General features: G+C 48.6%; 1 protein-coding gene across 4 annotated transcripts in view; it reads right to left on the reverse strand.

Moving 5' to 3' along the window:
- Positions 1-18,865, reverse strand: part of RALGAPA2 (Ral GTPase activating protein catalytic subunit alpha 2) — a 271,212-nt gene that overhangs the window by 10,982 nt on the left and 241,365 nt on the right. For 3 of the 4 annotated variants that reach the window (XM_061126464.1, XM_061126463.1, XM_061126461.1), the window contains one exon: positions 8,828-8,949. The exons of the other annotated variant lie outside the window; for it this stretch is intronic. In XM_061126464.1, the coding sequence (XP_060982447.1) occupies positions 8,828-8,949 (122 nt within the window). The remainder of the gene's footprint in view (positions 1-8,827; positions 8,950-18,865) is intronic. 4 annotated transcript variants of the gene reach the window in all.

Consider the following 18,865-nt stretch of genomic DNA (forward strand, 5'->3'; position numbering starts at 1 on the left):
CTCGGCGACAGCTCCCCAGGGAAGGCGGGGCTGGAGCAGCGATGAGGACATCTGACAGGCAGCACCGTCATTTTCCATCAGGTCAGGTGGAGCAATGTTCGTCACATCCGTCTCTTCCCTCTTTCAGAGCTGACACCAAGATAGTAAGAGTTTTAGAGGGAAAGGGGGTGAATAAACATGAGGCAAGTTCAGTTCAGTCGCTCAGTCATGTCCAACTCTTTGCAACCCCATGGACGGCACCACGCCATGCCTCCCTGTCCATCACCGACTCCCAGAGCTTGCTCAAACTCATGTCCATCGAGTCGGTGATGCCATCCAACCATCTCATCCTCTGTTGTCCCCTTCTCCTCCTGCTTTCAATCTTTCCCAGCATCAGGGTCTTTTCCAGTGAGTCAGCTCTTCACATCAGGTGGCCAAAGTATTGGAGTTTCAGTTTCAGCATCAGTCCTTCCAATGAATAATCAGGACTGATTTCCTGGCTGGATCTTCTTGCAGTCCAAGGGACAAAAGGTGGCGCAAAACAAGGCGACTGAAAATTCTCTTTAAAACCCTCCATACCACTCAGGAAAGCCCCCGACCAAGTTTCGGTTTCCCCACCTGCGTTGTCACCGGGCTCTAGAGGCCCTGCCTCCCCTACACCTGGCCGGGGCCCTGCTGCTCTTCATGGCTCCACTTTCACTGGGAGGACGGGAGGGGCCGGGGAGGATGAGACCCAATTACAGGTGTTTGTTCTGGCTCTTGCATCAGGCCCCACACACATCTGTGACCTGGAGACACACCTGGACCCCTTAAAGAAGAGTCAGACTTCTTCCTGCCTGCACTGCTATCATATTCCTGCGGCATATAAGAAAGTGCTATGTTGTTCTTTAAAGAAATTACAGCCCAATATAGATATATGAAACTCACACACACAGGACAAAGCTTTCCCTCCACAGGCTGAGAAAAATCAAAGAGTAAGGCAGATAAGTTAGAGGAAGCTGGACCAGGTCGCCTTTGTGAGACAGAGTGGTTCTTAGCAACTGCTTACTTTTTGAAAGGAAGTCCCCATCCCCAGGCCACACCACAGACAAAACCCCCCAAGTCTTTGGTGGAGGGACTTGCAGCATCTGGGGAGTGACTCAGGGCACAGCTGAGCCAGCACCACTGGGTCCTGGCAAATGGATTATGGGTTAAAAAACCTCCTATGAATGCTTTAACATATTTCCAAGAGGAGGTATGCGTGCTCAATTGTGTTTGACTCTTTACACCCTAGACATGGCTTATATTTTGATGCCTTCCAAATGTTTGTTGTGGTGGTGGTTTTTCTTTAGTTGCTCAGTCGTGTCCTACTCTTTTATGACCCCATGGACTATAACCTGCCAGGCTCCTCTGTCCATGGGATTTCCCAGGCAAGGATACTGGAGTGGGTTGCCATTTCCTTCTCCAGCGGATCTTCCTGACCCATGGGTGAAACCCGAGTTTCCTGCGTTGGCAGGCGGGTTCTTTCCCACTGAGCCACCTGGGAAGCATTTTGAGTTTTTAAAAGCAATGTCATATGCATAGGGGTTAGGCTGAACCGGTGACATGAGAGGGAGGGTGGGACTGGGTATGGGGGGGCGGGGGTGACAGCTGGTGCAGGGCAATCAGTGGTTCTCAGGCTGATTGCCAACGCCATCCAGATGCAGCCCAGAGCATGTGTGGGCAGAGTGGGTGCCTCCGAGCCCTTGAATGGATGGTGACATCAGATAACTTGTATTTGGGGGCCACTGTGGATGACCTGAGTAGAGTTCTGGGCTGTCATCCTGGCCTGCAGAGTGGGACCGTCCTCATAGGCGGGGCAGTCGACCAGCATCTCATGGGTGGCAGCCCAGTTTGCAGCCCCTCTTCCGTGAGACAGGCTGACATAGGCAGAAGGGACTCCAGGAGGAGAGGAGAAACTGGGAGGCACAGGGCGAAGTGAGAAAAAACCCAGATGAGCAGGGTGGTGAGCAGAGCACTCAGGAACACCCGCGGAGGTCTCCAGAAGTGTCCTCGGCCCCTTATACATACTGACTCACTGGGCCTTTACCAGTGCCCTTTAGTGGGAACTATCGGGGCACTACTTAGAAGGTATGCCAAAATGCTAGGCTGGATGAAGCACAGGCTGGAATCAAGATTTCTGGGAGAAATATAAATAACCTCAGCTATGCAGATGACACCACCCTTATGGCAGAAAGCAAAGAACTAAAGAACCTCTTGATCAAAGTGAAAGAGGAGAGTGGAAAAAGCTGGCTTAAAGCCTAACATTCAGAAAACTAAGATCATGGCATCTGGTCCCATCACTTCATGGCAAATAGATGGGAAAACAATGGAAACAGTGACAGACTTTATTCTCTTGGGCTCCAAAATCACTGCAGATGGTGACTGCAGCCATGACATTAAAAGATGCTTGCTCCTTGGAAGAAAAGCTATGACTGACCTAGACATCATATTAAAAAGCAGAGACATTACTTTGCCAATGAAGGTCCATCTAGTCAAAGCTATGGTTTTTCCAGTAGCCACATACAGATGTGAGAGTTGGACTATAAAGAAAGTTGAGTGCCAAAGAATTGATGCTTTTGAACTGTGGTGTTGGAGAAGACTCTTGAGAGTCCCTTGGACAGCAAGGAAATCCAACCAGTCCATCCTAAAGGAAATCAGTCTTGATTATTCATTGGAAGGACTGATGCTGAAGCTGAAACTCCAAAATTTTGGCCACCTGATGCAAAGAGCTGACTCATTGGAAAAGACCCTGATGCTGGGAAAGATTGAAGGCAGGAGGAGAAGGGGACAACAGAGGATGAGATGGTTGGATGCCATCACCGACTCGATGGACAGGAGTTTGAGTAAGCTCTGGGAATTGGTGATGGACAGGGAGGCCTGGCATGCTGCAGTCCATGGGGTTGCAAAGAGTCGGACACGACTGAGCGACTGAACTGAACTGAACTCAGAAGGTACTGCTGTTAGACCCATTTTACAGAATTGGACTCTGGGCGGCAGAGTGGCACTAACTTGACTGAGGCCACAGGTTAGACAAAGAGGACACCAGAGCCTGGCTCTCTGATGGGACACATCCTCCCTGCAGTTGAGGAGGCCGGCTGTGGGTGGAAGGGCCTGGCCAGTGCTGAGCACAGGGTTGAGGGGGGACAGGAAGACGGCAGGATCTGAGGATGGAGCCAGGCAGGTCAGCCCGAGCCGTCTTCTGCGCCGAGAGAGGAAAATGCACAAAGTCCTGGACAGGAAGGGCGGCCCGAAGTTTGGTGATGGCTCCACCTTCTGCCTCCACCCTAAGGCTCTGGGCCTGGTTCCTGCTGTACTCCTAGCACCCCCAAAACATTCAAAGCCCTCAAACCCCACGGCCACATGGAGCCCTGGAGCCTGACCCACACAGGCACCTGGGAGCATCTGAGGCTTGTCTGTTGACTCAGCACGTCCTCTGGGCTTCATTCTCTGATCTGTTCCATGTGGTTGGCTAGGAGGGTCTGCAGTTACAACTTCCACGTGACCCCACAGACTGTCACAGTCCTGTGAGTGTACTGGCCAATGAACGCGCTGACTGCTGAGTGACAGGAAGTAGCAGAACCCCCAGCATCACACAGCCCATGCTGGGATCCTGGTTCCTTCGGCCTGGGTTTCTGGTCATGTCAGGGTCTGTTCCCCAACCGAGTTCACATCTCATGAAGACTTCCTGAAGGACCATAGAGAGGGAGGCAAGTTTTCCCGAGCAGCCTCGGTTCAAAGAGACACATTGAGACAGAGAGTCTAGACGGTTTGTTTAAAACAACTCCCTTCTCACTGACTCGTCAGGAGCTCTGTGACCAAGGTCACCGACAATCGGGGGTAGGTGACAGCCTACCTGAGAGGACAGCGGTCACTCTCTGAGCCTGGGATGCTGTCCAGCTGATCCCACTGTGATGAGGAGAAGGGGATGGAGGGGCTGAGGCTGGTGCCCCGGGGTGTCCCTCACAGCTGGTCTGCAGCTTATCAGGATGACATGAGAGCCTGGACATGGGGACTCCTGAAGCCCCTTCTGCCTCCATGGTCTACAGTGTTCTTGGCCGGTTTCAGCAAATGTATGAGGAAGGTGAATACATAAGAAGTGCTATCTAGCAAAACTTTATTCAGACCACATTTATAGGGGGCGAGGGTGAGAAAGACAGAGGCATACTGAATGAATCCCTAAAGTGACCACTCTCACTGAATGGGAAAAACCTTTCATCTTTGGACTGGCAGGGGAGCAGCTAGAGTCAGTTCCATCTTGTGCTGTTTCTGGGATTGACTCGATGGCTAACTGCCTAGCGAATGGCCATGGCGGGGTCACTGCAGAAGATTAGCTGCCATGTCCTGGCACATGCAACCTCGAGTGGGGCTCAGGGGTCTTGGCAAGTGAGAGCTGGGGGCAGCTTCCTGCTCTAGGCAGACCAATGTGTAATGTAGCACACTTGCAGTCTCAGTAGGGCCAGAATGACTTGGGGACCCCCAGGCTGGGTCTTCTGATAGCTTCTGCGAACTTGAAATGGTGACTTTTTTGGTAGAAAAGAACGACACGTCTTTTTATTAGGTAGGTGAGCATCATAAGCCTTTCCGAAAGGGCAACCATGCTGTTCCGGGCGAGCAGATGAAAGTTCGCCATTTTGCCTGGTAGCTGCAGTGCATCCTCAGACAGACTCAGACTAATCTGCTTTAAGCTCCAAATATGACCTACATGAGACGCGGCGGAGTCTGACGGGGCCTGGCGAGGAATTCCCTTCCACTTGCTCTAAATCCTGGAGCCTCTCCCCTCCGGCCTGTCATGAAGGAGGAAGCACTCCTGGCCGGACCTTGGAGAAATCAGATGTGTCCATGCAGGGCTAACAGGAGAGACAGAGATCCGTGCTCCCTCTGCTGGCTCCAGACGGCAGCATTAAAGCAGAAAGGCTTCTCCAAACTCGGGTCCATTCATGTTACCGGACAAGGACCCCTCGTTTAACCTGGTTGGAGGCGTTCTTTCAGAAAAAAACCCACCTTTGTCAACTTCTGAACAAGGCACTTGGAAATGCTTCCTATCAGATATCAAAGTACACATACCAACAGTCCCCCACTCCCAGATGGCTAGCTGTGACTGCAACCGTGATTTTGGGATTCATTTATCAACAGACACAAGTGGATTCCTCCAAGATTTTAAGGTCCAGACATGACCTTTAAAGCAGTTCTGGAAAAAAAAACAATCTGAAGTCCAAGCTAAATTTTTATTTTTTTCTTTCTCTCTCCCTTAGGTAATAAGAACAGCTTCCAAAAAGTAAAGATTTGTACTATTTATAGTCTTTCCGATAATGTCAAGCATTAGACTTGATTTTCCAAATCATTAGCATGCAGAAGAATGACCTCATGGCGAACAGATGCACTTGGCTGTGAGCTGCAGTGATTACATCAGTCCCTCCCCTTCCAGTTAACCCTTTAAAGGCATCTCTGCTGCACACACCCCCTTCCCTGGAGACAGTCTTGAACACTCAAAATTAGTCCCTCACCCCAGTATGTGCATGCACACACATGTGCATGTGAAATGCACATAGAAATACATGCATAAAACACATATATGAACATGTGCACGTGTGTTCACTGCAGCCAGTATTTAATCCCTGGCCACCCTATAGAAGTTGCTGGTCAATAAAGAAGGAATCTAAAGGGAGGTAGACTACAGAGTGAGTGGAAGGCCAGCTCAGATACCTTTCATGATCTGGGCATTAGCAACATGAGTAATGTGTGGAATAGGTATGGGAGGGGGTGACTTAAAATAACTTTTTTTCTGACTCAGAAAATAGTTGTTTTAAACCTCTTTTAATAAACTGAGGACTCACTTATGAGCCTAACAACAGAAGACTATGTCTTTACCTGTGGTCCTGGAAAGTGAGTCCAAATGCCCCCTTGTGCTGCCCTGGGTGGCAAGTGCTGGGACAGGGAGCCTGGGGGCCTCCGGGGAGAGCGTTTCCCAGGGCAGTCTCCTTGGGCATAGGCCCCCACCATTGGGCACGCCTCTTACTTACACCTAGGACCTAGGACTCAAAGGCTCACCTTGGAGGCCCTCCCTCTAGAGATGGGGCTGCCTGCGGCATAATACAGTGTGGGGTGAATGTGGGGCTCAGGCCACTGTCCCTATGCTTGACCACAAGGCCCTGTGGCAAGAACACAAAGGAGATTGGAACCCCAGGTTCCTCGGACTGCGCGCAAGCCTGTGGGCGGGGGCCTGAGGCCCTGCTCTGACGACAGCGCTGTGGAGACGGTCTGAGCGAATCCTAAGAGCACTGTGGGAGCTTAAGCCGCTCAGGGTCAATTTTTCCAGCTGGCCTGTCCCTGCGAAAAGCAGCCCTCACCTCGATTTCTCAGTTTAAGCTGCCTGGCTCTTCTGGGTTTGACTGTACTTGTCCCAGAAGAATAATAAAAAACAAACAAAAAACACACTGTGGATAGATGAAAAATGTTTTCATCCGTCAAAGTGGTTAACAGACGGGAACAGGGATTCCTCAGAAGCAAAACTGGTCTGTGAATGAGAGCAGGATGTGGTTCTGACAGAGGGCCTGTGTGTGGGATGGAACTGTACCCCCAGATTCCAGGGCAAACCAAGTTGATTTTGAGCTTCTTCCTGATGGTTGTAGTGGGCAGATATGCAAAACATTGAAAGAGAACATCATGCCTGGACTTAAAATTCCATCCATGGATTGGTGTGATAGGTGTAGAAAAATGTTTTCAGTCCACACAGAACACCCTGAAGCCTACTGGTTATGACACGTGATGCTGACGTCAATAAACTGAAAAGAGGAAGGACCAGCATTTGGCTCGGCATCTCATCTTTGGTTTCACCATCTTTTTGTGCACTTTCCAATACCTGCTCTTATCAAGCTGTCAGAACATTTATCAATTCAGTGACTTTGGCCAATGCGACATTCTTAAAGCAGCCAGTCTCTAAACGGCGGGTCTTAAAAAATCTACAGCACTCATGGCGGCTCACTTAAGAAGTTACCTATACATGAACTGGTATAAATAATTAGGAACTTTTGGGAAAGATCAAATTAATTTATATAGAGGCTAAAATATACATAGAAAATAAAGTTTATCAATACTTGTTTCAGTAACATCTTAAGAGCCTTTAGAACATAACAGTTAAGAAATGGAAGCATATAGCTATGATTTAATTACTTTTATTTTTAGAAAACAAAAAGCTTTATCAAGATTAAAAAAAAACAAACCTGCACTAAAAAATTCAGTCCCAGGACTTTATGAGGGTGGGAAAAAGCTGAATGAGATCTTTACAAAACTAGCTTTGCCATAAATCCTTCGTGTTCTCTCACCTAAAAATTAGAAGTGATTTTCAATCTCTAGCCAGACTGGGTTTGAAATCTTCATTTCCCTTGAAACTGATTTTTTTTTTTTTTTGCAGGGGTGGGGGGGGAGGGTGGTGGGGTAGGGCTGGGGGAGCAGAGGCTTTAGATCGAATGTTGGCAGAGTGTATAAAAGAATTCAATTCACAGCTGTTCTACTTTTTTAATGTAAGAAACATTAATCAAAGCTTTAAGTTATAAGCTTTTCTCATGTTGCTTAGTATTCCAGTTCAACAAAGATCAATAGAGGCCATCCCTGTATTTCTGGACGCCTCGCAGGGAAGCAGAGGCGCGATTATGTAAATTTCGCAGCTCCCCGCACCTCGGCGGCCTGCTTATCTCCCAGGCCTTCTGCCTGCTGCTCCTGGCTCCCAGTGCGGGGCCAGCCTCTCCCTCTTATCTCCTGACAAAGCTCGGGGAGGCCAGGCCGGCAGCCAGCGATGTTCAACAGTGATGCATGGCTGGTTTTATTTGTAAGTGATTTATTTCACCGAATTTAATTTTTTTCACTTTGTGTGTAAGATATTTGTTAACAAGTCAGGATGGGAGAAGCCAGGCAGTGATCAGAGGCAACTGACAGAGGGTAGAAATCTATTAGGCCCCCCTAACAGTTGTGCCCACCCCAGCGGAGGAAGAGGACGCCCCTCATGGAGGATTTCAACGTGCATCGACTCAATGTCCCACTTGCTTTCTGAAAGGCAATTAATCTGTAATTACGTACAGAAATTTACCAAGTCATTCTATTCTTTGGGGAAAAAAAAACCCCCACAGTAACCATATCATCATGGTAAGTGCCAGCACACATTTTTTTTTTTTTTTCTAAATTGGAAATATAAAAAGAGTAAAACCTAAAAACAATGTTTTCTGAGATTTTCCACTGGCCTCATAAGTGGAAATGCTTAGGAGCCAGTGCCTGAGCAGGTCCACACCAGGTGCTGCTCTCGGCGGCTGGGCCCCGGGACGCGGACCACTCCAGAGAGAAAGCCAGCCCGCCACACTGCTGTCACCATGGGCCAGGGGACACGGTCCTCCCGTTGCTCCCGCATTAATCCCTGACCCGAGCATCCCGGCGGCATAATCCCCATTTAGCATTAGTAGCAACGGCTTCGACTGGAAGGAACTCTTTCTTGATAAGTAGGCCCTGATGCGGGCACCACTCTTAAAACAACATATTCCCAGCTCAGCAAGAAACCCACCCTCCCGAATGAACCAGAGCACGGGGCTGAGAACAAGTTCATTAACTCCGCTGGAGGCGGAGGTTAACGGGATGGTGGGAGGAAAGGACCTGGCGAACAGCTCGGATACAAAACAAATTAAAATGAATGTCATCACTCCTTTTGATATTCATTAGTGCATTCAGCGGGGAGAACGCGCTTCTTAAATTTGTGGGCATTTATCTGTGAAAAACAGGTGTACATCTGCGGCTCGAGCATTTGAAGGGTCTTGGGCAGAGCTGGGGGGCGGGGGGAACTCACCAGTTCCGCTGATTGAGTAGCTGGGAGATGGACAGAAGACCTGGGCTGTGAAATCCTCAAATGTCATGACTTCACGGTGGTTCTGAATTATTGCTTCAAGATAGAGAGCTCTCTCCTCGTAGCTGCGGGCGTCAGTTAAGGAAACAAGTGTCCATGCAGAACGAAATGCAGGGCAGCGACAGAGCAGCGACTTTGTTTTAAACACAATCACACACCTTTAACACTCGGATGGGGAATGGGTACCTTGCAAGTGCATAAGCATCCTATTGGAGAATTAAAATAGGAGTCATAATTCATGAAAACATTCCAATTTTGGAGGCCTGCGCTTCTCTTAGACTTCAACTGCACCCAAACCAGTATCGCTAAAAAAAATACGTAAGCTGATAGTCACAGAATCAGAGCAAAAGGCTATACCCATTTCCTTCTCCAATCAACTTGATAGGAACAAACAAAAAGACAGATGTGGATGACAGCCACATCCCTTTCCATCCACAACCACGGGACAACGCTGGATCACCCCTTCTGAGTTCCCTGGAGGAGATGTTTTTCTCAGCCTACTGATAACATGAATTGACACTCCGATGCTCCAAGCAAGAACCGGTGATACACACTTTAAAAAATAAGACCACTGGGAAGGGAGAAGGCTAGGAAGGTTGGCTCTGAAGGGCCCCAGAGTCTCAGGCTGAGATAGGCCATGAGCATTAGAAAGTTATTAATTATTAGAAGGAACTAATATTAGTTATTAGTTCTAAATAACTCAATAATATTAGTTATTAGAAAGAACTAATAACTGGGAGAATCTACCAGGGAGCACACAACACAATATTAAAAAAAAGGACTATTGGCTTTTAATTAAAACTGCAGCCCTGGAACACACGCATTCAAATGTGTAATCAAAAACCAGGCACCAATAAAACTTACAAGCGTAACACGCTGAAGCAACTTTCCAGCTGTCTCAATAGGACCCCCGCGTGCGGCAGCCTTTCATGGGGCAGAAAGCAAATCTTCCCCTTTTGTGTGTGGCTTCTGTTTCCTCGGAAGGTGAATCACGCCTTCCAATAACAGGATAACGTCAGGACAATTCGGCAGCGAATGGAGGCGACGCACGGAGGACTCTATGAGTTAGCACTCGGGGGACTCAGCGTGCTGGCTCTTCCCCCTGCTTCCCCGTGATCGACGCAGAAGTTAAGGGACGTGGTTCAGTCATTTTGAAAACCGTGCTAATTCTGTAGGAACACAGGGAATGTGGGTTACCACCCGTTTATTATCTGTAGCTCCAGAAAGGCCAGAGTAATTCTAGCATTTCTCACTGAATTTTAAAACTATCTTTTCAAAATGGCCTCTTTTAATAATGCAAGTTGGGGGGAAATTCTGCCCTTCCAAACAGCTGTTCAATAGGCATGCATTTCGAAAGAGGAGAGTATTCTTCTACTCTCTTCTGGCAAAGGATGCTCACGAGTTTTCCCTACAAGGGGTCTTGCTCCTCCTCCTTTAATTACATTCCGGGAAAGGTTTTCAGCCCACGAGGAGCCCAGAGGCTTTCTGGGGCTGGCTGTGCAACACAGGACCATGGGCTCTCAGTGCCTAGGTGCATTGAAATTTAAATGAATAAAAAATGAAGAAATAAGGAAAAGGGTTCTTGTGTGCTGCACGCCGTATTTCACGAACACAGAGCCTGGACTGTGCAGACACAGGGGACACGACCATCACCAGGGAAAGCTCTCCTGGGCCAGCCCATTCCAGAATCGCCCTTCAGGCTGGCTCTGGGCAACTTTTCAAAAGGAACAGGAGTTTCAAGACAATGATGGATGACGGTTTGCAGGGACAGTGGTCGCAGCAGCCTGAGGCCTGGGCCATGTGAGTCTGCGCTCCGGCTGAACTCCGGGTGACTCGCCTTCTCGGACAGGCTGCCAAGCGTTGCGGCGCGGCCCCCGTGGCCTGGGGGACCCACTAATGCCGTTCACGTCTCATTACGAACATGCGTCTTCCGCACAGCGCTCGGCTTTTACCGAGCGTGGCCCTCCGAGCCGCTGGGCCGCGAACAGCAGGATGCTGGGCCTGGGCGGCCGGCTGGCGGACAGGAGCTGTGACACTGAGCTGGCACGTGCAGGCCCAGCAGGGGCCGAGCGAGGCGTGACAAATGACTCAAAGGGCTGAGCTCCACTTGCGGCTGACGACCACCTGAGCCTGGGGCCCCGTCGGCGCCCCTTCCCTGCTCGCGGCCTCTGCAGTCCCGTCCTGCTGGGTCCTGAGGCCTGGGCTGTGTCCGGACCCCGTGCACATGGGGCTTGGATGTGAGCACATGCTGGGCTAGAGACACGGTGGAGGCCACACGCCTAGAGGGGCGCCCCCGACGCTAACTGAGCTCACTGGTCCCCGCGGAGGGCTGCCGCGTATGCCACCCCCATGCTTACCCACCGGGTGGCCGGCAGCCTTGTCCTGAGTGAGTGACACGCTCCCGCTGTCATGAGCTTGTCTCTGTCAAGGCTGAGTGATCTGGGCTCCTAAGAGCACCTCCATCCAGCACTGGACTCCCAGAGGGAAATAATCCAGCTTTGAGGTTCTTGGGTACAGTAAATACAATGGAGTAATGTAAATATAAATAGAACACAGTCACTCAGTCGTATTTGACTCTTTGTGACTCCATGGACCATGGCCCACCAGGCTCCTCTGTCCATGGGATTCTCCAGGCAAGAATACCAGAGTGGGTAACCACTCCCTTCTCCAGGGGATCTTCCTGACCCAGGGATAGAACCTGGGTCTCCTGCACTGCAGGCAGATTCTTCACCATCTGAGCCACTAGGGATGCCAAAGTCTTCAAAAAAGGCACCATAGTAGATGGGGCACAAAGGTGCATCCAGAACGGGGCCCTGGAGCAGGAAGGTTTGCTTCCTAGAAGGTTCTCTGCTATCACGAGAGCAGACACTCCCCACCCCAGGCTGGGCTACACTGTGCTGAACTGGGTGCCATCATTCAGACAAACACCTACCAGGGATGGGGTGAGACCAGAAGATCGTCAAGTACATTTTCACTTGCAGCCCAAGCCAGAACATGTACACACCATGACAAAGAGAAGATAGACACCACCCCAACCCTGGCACCGTTTAGAAACAGCAGAATACCAGACCACCTGACCTGCCTCTTCAGAAACCTGTATGCAGGTCAGGAAGCAACAGTTAGAACTGGACATGGAACAACAGACTGGTTCCAAATAGGAAAAGGAGTATGTCAAGGCTGTATATTGTCACCCTGCTTATTTAACTTATATGCACAGTACATCATGAGAAATGCTGGGCTGGAAGAAGCACAAGCTGGAATCAAGATTATTGGGAGAAATATCAATAACCTCAGATATGCAGATGACACCACCCTTATGGCAGAAAGTGAAGAAGAAATAAAGAGCCTCTTGATGAAAGAGAACGAGGAGAGTGAAAAATTGACTTAAAGATCAACATTCAGAAAACTAAGACCATGGCACCTGGTCCCATCACTTCATGGCAAGTAGATGGGGAAATGGTGGAAACAGTGGCTGACTTATTTTTGGGGGCTCCAAAATCACTGCAGATGGTGACTTCAGCCATGAAATTAAAAGACGCTTACTCCATGGAAGGAAAGTTATGACCAACCTAGATAGTGTATTAAAAAGCAGAGACATTACTTTGTCAACAAAGGTCCGTCTAATCAAGGCTATGGTTTTTCCAGTGGTCATGTATGGATGTGCGAGTTGGACTATAAAGAAGGCTGAGCACCAAAGAGTTGATGCTTTTGAACTGTGGTGTTGGAGAAGACTCTTGAGAGTCCCTTGGACTGCAAGGAGATCCAACCAGTCCATCCTAAAGGAAATCAGTCCTGGGTGTTCATTGGAAGGACTGATGTTGAAGCTGAAACTCCAATACTTTGTCCACCTGATGTGAAGAGCTGACTCACTTGAAAAGACCCTGATGCTGGGAAAGATTGAGGGCAGGAAGAGAAGGGGACGACAGAGGATGAGATGGTCGGATGGCATCACTGACTGAATGGACATGAGTTTGGGTAAACTCCGGGAGTTAGTGATGGATAGGGAGGGCTGGTATGCTGCGGTTCATGGGGTCGCAAAGAGTCGGACACGACTGAGTGACTGAACTGAACTGAAGGAGCTCACACGTGCCAAGAATTTTCTTCTTTTTCTTCTTCTTTTTTTTAAGTAGCTTTAAAAAATGTAGCTGTGGAATCTTTGTTGAATTTGTTAAGAAGTACTAGCCAGGGCCACTAACTAAGAGCAGTGTCTTGGGACATTTTCATACCTAACATCCTTAGGACGTCAATGCTGGCTGCGTGCTATTCAAAAAGGCATTTATAATTTAGACACCAAAGACTTTATAAGGTGTAAGCCATGTTAAGATATGAACTGAAGGCTGAAGTAATTCCAGGCAGTGGGTGATCAGTAACCTTTGACCAGAGGAAGCAGGTGGCTATGGAGACACCTGGTCACACAGCCAATGCCTGTTTCGATGCCAGCTTTTGCCCTCTGGCTCTCAGTAAGTCCACTGCCGTGAAATTGACATTCTGTCCCGAAGTACTATCTCATTAAATACCACACATGGCCAAGCAGTTTTTAAGAGAAAATTTCCCCTTGAGTACCAAATTCAAAGAACATTCAAATTACTAACTAGAAACTCATCTTGGTTTCTGCCTAGTTTTGAGTCTTTTACCTACTACTCTGTCTACGCAGTGTTCCTTCACTTGCCTAAAGAAGTAATCAGAGTAAACTTGGGTGTTTACTGGTTACATATGTCTTCACTGGTTACATTTTCTCAAAAAACTCCAAGAGGGACTTCCCTGGGGGTCCAGTGGTTAACACTTCCCCTTAGAATGCAGGGAGACATGAGTTCGATCCCTGGTCTGGAAACTAGGGTCCCACATGCCTCAAGGCCAAAAAACTAAAACACAGAACAGAAGCAGTTCTGTAACAAATTCAATCAAGACTTTAAAAGTGGTTTATAACAACAACAATAACAAACAAAACCTCGAAGAGAACTTTCTGAAACCCTCAAGATAAACTCTGCTGGGTTGCAAGAGCTTCAGGATTCAAACCCGAACCCCCAGGTTTACTCTGATTACTGTTTGATGCTTAGCAGCGACAGAAGCAGCATGACAATCAGAAAGGAGCTTGCTCTTCTCAGGAAGACTGGCCTGCATTTGAATTCCAGCCGCCTCTCTTGCCCTGGGTCCGGGCCCCAACCTAGGCTGCCTTCTGTGCCTGGTGGGGATGGTGATGTCAGCTCTCGGGGCTGTGGGAAGATCAGACAGAATCCTAGCAGGAAGCACTGACTGGGGTTCCAGCACACAAGCGAAGCACCATGAGTGTGGATTCCCTGTCCCTCCTCATCCCCAATGTGGGCCTAAGGCCTTGTCTTCCAGAAAGAACATGGTGGATAATCAAAGGCGGTGGGGTGCTCTGTGTCCAGCTTTAGGCGACAGTCTCCTTTACACTGGATCCACCTGAGCTAGGATGAGTCCTGTGGTTTCCATGTTACTAACAGGGAAACAGATGCTCAGAGTTCAGGTGAGTTTTCTCGGGTCAGTTACTCAGGGGTGCAACTGGGACTAGAACCCTGGTCTTCTAACATAACTGCTTTCAGCTAATAACATAAATTCTGAAACACATGGGGTTAAGTCAGGTCCATGATCTTGTGCAAGGTTGGGATTTATTTATTCTCTGAATGAGACTTAAACATATGTGGGTATAAAAAGTCAACCTACAACGGAAACTTGAGTTCATAGGTTTAAGCTGCAGACCTCGATGACTTTATGGTGGTGGTGGTTTAGTTGCTAAGTCGTGTCCAACTCTTGTGCTTCATGGACTGTAGCCCACCAGTCTCCTCTGTCCATGGGATTTCCCAGACAAGAATACTGGAGTGGGTTGCCATTTCCTTCTTCAGGGATCTTCCTGGCCCAGAGAATCGAACCGGGTCTCCTGCCTTGCAGGTGGATTCTTTACCACTGAGTCACCAGGGAAGCCCTGATGACTTTATAAATTCCTTAAAAATAACAATGACTTCATTCTTTTTGCTTATTCAGGCTCTTTTTTGCTATTCAGGTCACAGGGATCCAGCGGGAAAGAGGGGCTCCCTTTGGGCCTGCGGTGGTGGGAGGAGCCCAAGGTCTCTCCAGCCCCTAGGAGAACCACTGCTGGGGGTTCTGAAACAGAAAACAGCCAGGTCTACACTGTACTCCTGAGATCATGGAGAGTGGGGGCGGGGAGGGGCCTGTATGGAAGGGCCCTGAGGAAGGGAAACTGGTCAGAAAGCGGGAGGAGATGCGGGCCTCCAGACAGCAGAGGTGGAGGGGAGGGAAGTGGGTGGCAGATGGCAGGATGCCTGGGGGGTGTGCGGACTCCCGCTCTGGCCAGGCCCCAGGGTCAAGCCTTGGGTGGCCTGGAGGGCATTGAGGTGCAGAAGCTGATGCAGAGGATGGAGAAGCAAAGGGGGCCTGAGGGGCCTGCGTGGGGTCAGGGGAGCAGCGCTGGGGAGGAGGCGGCTGTTGTCGCTCAGCAGAGCTCCAGGGGAAGATGAAGAACAGTTCCAAGTCTCCAGCTTGGAGAAGGTCCTGGAGGAGACCTGGGAGGGACGCACACTGGGAACAATCCCCTCTCCACTTTAGGGGGAGGGCAGAAGCCAGAGGGCAGGACAAGCCCTGGACCACGTGTTTCTGGAGAGCAGGGCCTCCGTTCATGTCTCACGTCTGCTTTCTTAACCTCTTCTCTGGTTGGTACCTGCCGCTGGGGCCAGAGGGATGCTCCATAGGTGGGCTGGGCTGGCATTTGATAATCCGTAATAAATGGATGTAATTCCATAATAAATCAAGACAGGAGCAGATGCTCCTAACAGCCTAAAGCCATGCATCACTTTTACAAAGATTTTGTTTGTCTTTCAAATATAATGCAAATTTAAATTCTAGGACTGTTTAAGACTCCAAATAAATGAATCATTCAAAGCAAATGTCACCGCCTGGAAACGGATAAAGAGGACAACTTCACTGAACAATGTAACCAAAGAGATAGATGTTTGGGAAAAGGAAATTAAACACATAAGATATTAGATTAGTTTTCAGACTGTAATGGTACACTCCTGGAGAGGAGGAACCAGTGCACCACTGCTAAGAAAGGAGAAAAGACCCATGTAACCAAGTTTAAGAATAATTCACAGGAAATGACCAGAGTAAATAGAAATGGGGGAAAAACAGATTTTTTTTCAGGCTATTAAATTAGACTTTAGGAGAAGGTCTGTTCTCATGGGTGGAGGGAAAGGAAGGTCTCACTCTCAGGGTCCGAGGCACTCCAAGGGTTTGAGGATTGATTACAGTATGACTGGAAATGTTCACGTCGGCTCTTCACAGGGATCGACGTGTGAGGAGCACACCCTCAATCATGGGCTTCCCTTTCCATCCTCCCCAGCTCCCTCGTCTCACCTTCCGTAAATCACCAGGCAAGAAAGGGCCCCAAGACTCTGTCCCTCAAAACCTCACATCAGTAAAAACCTAAGTGATGAGAAAATCACATCTAGAGGTCACATGGTTGAGTGAGTGAGCAGACACCCCACTGGCTACCTTGCTGATGCAACAATCCAAGAAGTGACGGATCAATGTGGACCACAGTTTGCCAGATTGATGCCAGTAACTCGGTTTCTGGGAGGAAGGGAGTCAATGTTACCAGCACTGTCTCTCTTTCAGATTTTCATTCATCCCAGAGAGCTGACAAGTATGCTCCCAACGTCAGTCATACAAACGACCGCTGCTGACAATTTGCTGGCGTTTAACATCGACGAAGTTACAACTGAACAGAACACAGAAATGCAGAACTGTCTCTAAAGGTCTTGAATCCTCTTTGTGGCAAGGAATAAAAAAGGGTCAACAATTAAATAGCAGTGCACCTGGATTTTAAATGTGGACTTTATTACTGCTGACTGTAAGAGGCAAATTATTATTAAATAATATACGTGACAGGTTTTAGTGCAACATGATTTGAACTGAACCATCTGATATTTAGTCCCCAACCACTCTCACTTTGGAGAAGAAGGCCAATTCATGTGACCTATGGATTGGTTTTTATCCAGGTTGCTTCTAAAAATAAAATAGATTTGTGATGATACATGATAGATAAGAGAAGAAAATCAAAAAGGACAAAAAAATCTTCTTTGGCAGAAGTTCTGACCCTAAGTTTCCTGAAATATTCTCAACTGTTGCTCCTCACCAACCCATTGGGTCCAGATGAAGTCAGGATGGGCTTAGAAAGAATTAAATTTGCCAGTCCCAGTGCTTCCCTTGCAGTCCAGTGGTTCAGAATCTGGCTGCCAATGCAGGGGACACGGGTTCAGTCCCTGGTTGGGGAAGATCCCACATTCCATGGAACCACTAAGCCCATGGGCCACAATTACTGAGCCTGTATTCTAGATCCCAGGAGCTGCAACTCCTGAAGCCTGCGTGCCTGGAGCCCGAGCTCCACAAGAGAAGCCAGCATACCGCAACTAGAGAGCAGCCCTCACTCACCACAACTAGAGAAGGCCTGCAGAGAAATGAAGAGCCAGAACAGTCAAAAAGAAATTAAATATTTTTTTTAATTAAAAGTATTTGTCCCAAGTATTTGCACTAAACTCTACAGATTTTCTTGATTATTTTTTTTTTCCATTTCAGAAAACAATTTTGGGGGGAAATACTCCTTTTTATGATGTTTACTTTGAGCTGTATTTTAAGATGATAAATAAGACTGTATCTGCAAAGAGAAAATAGTATTTCTGTATTTTTGTAAAATAATTATAGCTTAATGGCATTTGAGCTTTCCAGACAGATACTCATCTTAACACCAAATTATCAAATGACAAGAAGAAACTCCAAGAAAAGTTAGGGGTTTACCAGATGCAAGTGACCTGGAGACTAGGACGGCTGTCCCTGTGAGAGGGACTAAGTGACTCCCAGGGCCCATCCAGACCCAGTTCCAGGGGGTAAGATAGGGTGTCACTCAGAGCACACCTGACGACCACGGCTGCTGACCTGCGCTTGCAACTTGAGACAGCCACGGACTTATCAGTCAGTGAAAAAAATACCGCCCCAGTGATCGAAACCTAACTGGAAATTTGGGGGAATTCTGATAACACAAAGCTCCTCTGGGATCAGAGGCAGCAAAACTATGTTTGCCTCACAATGTTTAAGCGACTGAGTTCCTGCAATTAGAGACAGTGCGTGATGCCAACGGCTCGTGGAGGCCATGCTGAGTGGGCATGAGGGTTGAGCTGTCCTGTGATGGGTCCAGGCAGGGTGGGCACAGACAGCCCTCTAAAGCCCTGCTCCGTCTGTGGCCACAGCTGGGCCTGTCAATAGATCTGGGCCCTGCGCTAACCAGAGGGGCCAGAGAAGCCCAGAGAGCCCCAGGACAGGGATTTTGAGCAACTGGTGGGCAAAAAACATCTCTTTTACTCTTTTTACACCTGTCTCAGAATTAGGATCCGCGTCAGGTTAAAAAAAAAAGTGATGATCAAGAAGCATATGGAGTCAATGTAATGGGAAATGGTTACGTTTTGCTTTCAAGGTTGACCACAGAATTCCCAGGGCCTGTTAGAACGACTCTGGTTTCACAGGGACTTGACGTGTGGTTCTATGCTCTCTGTTCATCTTAGTTCTAGGCTGTGCAGAGAAACAAAAAATACCTACATACAGTTCTGTTACAAGCAGTTTGTCTGGAAGTGGACCGCGTCCTCCAACAAAAGGAGGAAACGGCATTTCCCCACAAGGGAAGCGGGGGGAAACACAGGCTCTCTGTAGATGGTGAGACCGCGGAAACGACTGAGCATTTTGTGGAATCCGGCACTGTGCGGGGCCTTTCAGAAGCTGTATCTATATCACTTACCCTCACGACTCTACGTATGGTCTGTACTGTTTCTCTCTTTACACACAGGAGCAGCGTGGTAGAGGGAGGGTGGTGTCTGGCTCCAGACCCCGAGATGGTAAATGCCAGGACCTCCACCCTAATCGCAGCGTCTGGATCCCAACCCTAGCAGCCTGACT

The sequence above is a fragment of the Dama dama genome, chromosome 23 (assembly GCF_033118175.1).
Source record: "Dama dama isolate Ldn47 chromosome 23, ASM3311817v1, whole genome shotgun sequence".
NCBI lineage: Eukaryota > Metazoa > Chordata > Mammalia > Artiodactyla > Cervidae > Dama > Dama dama.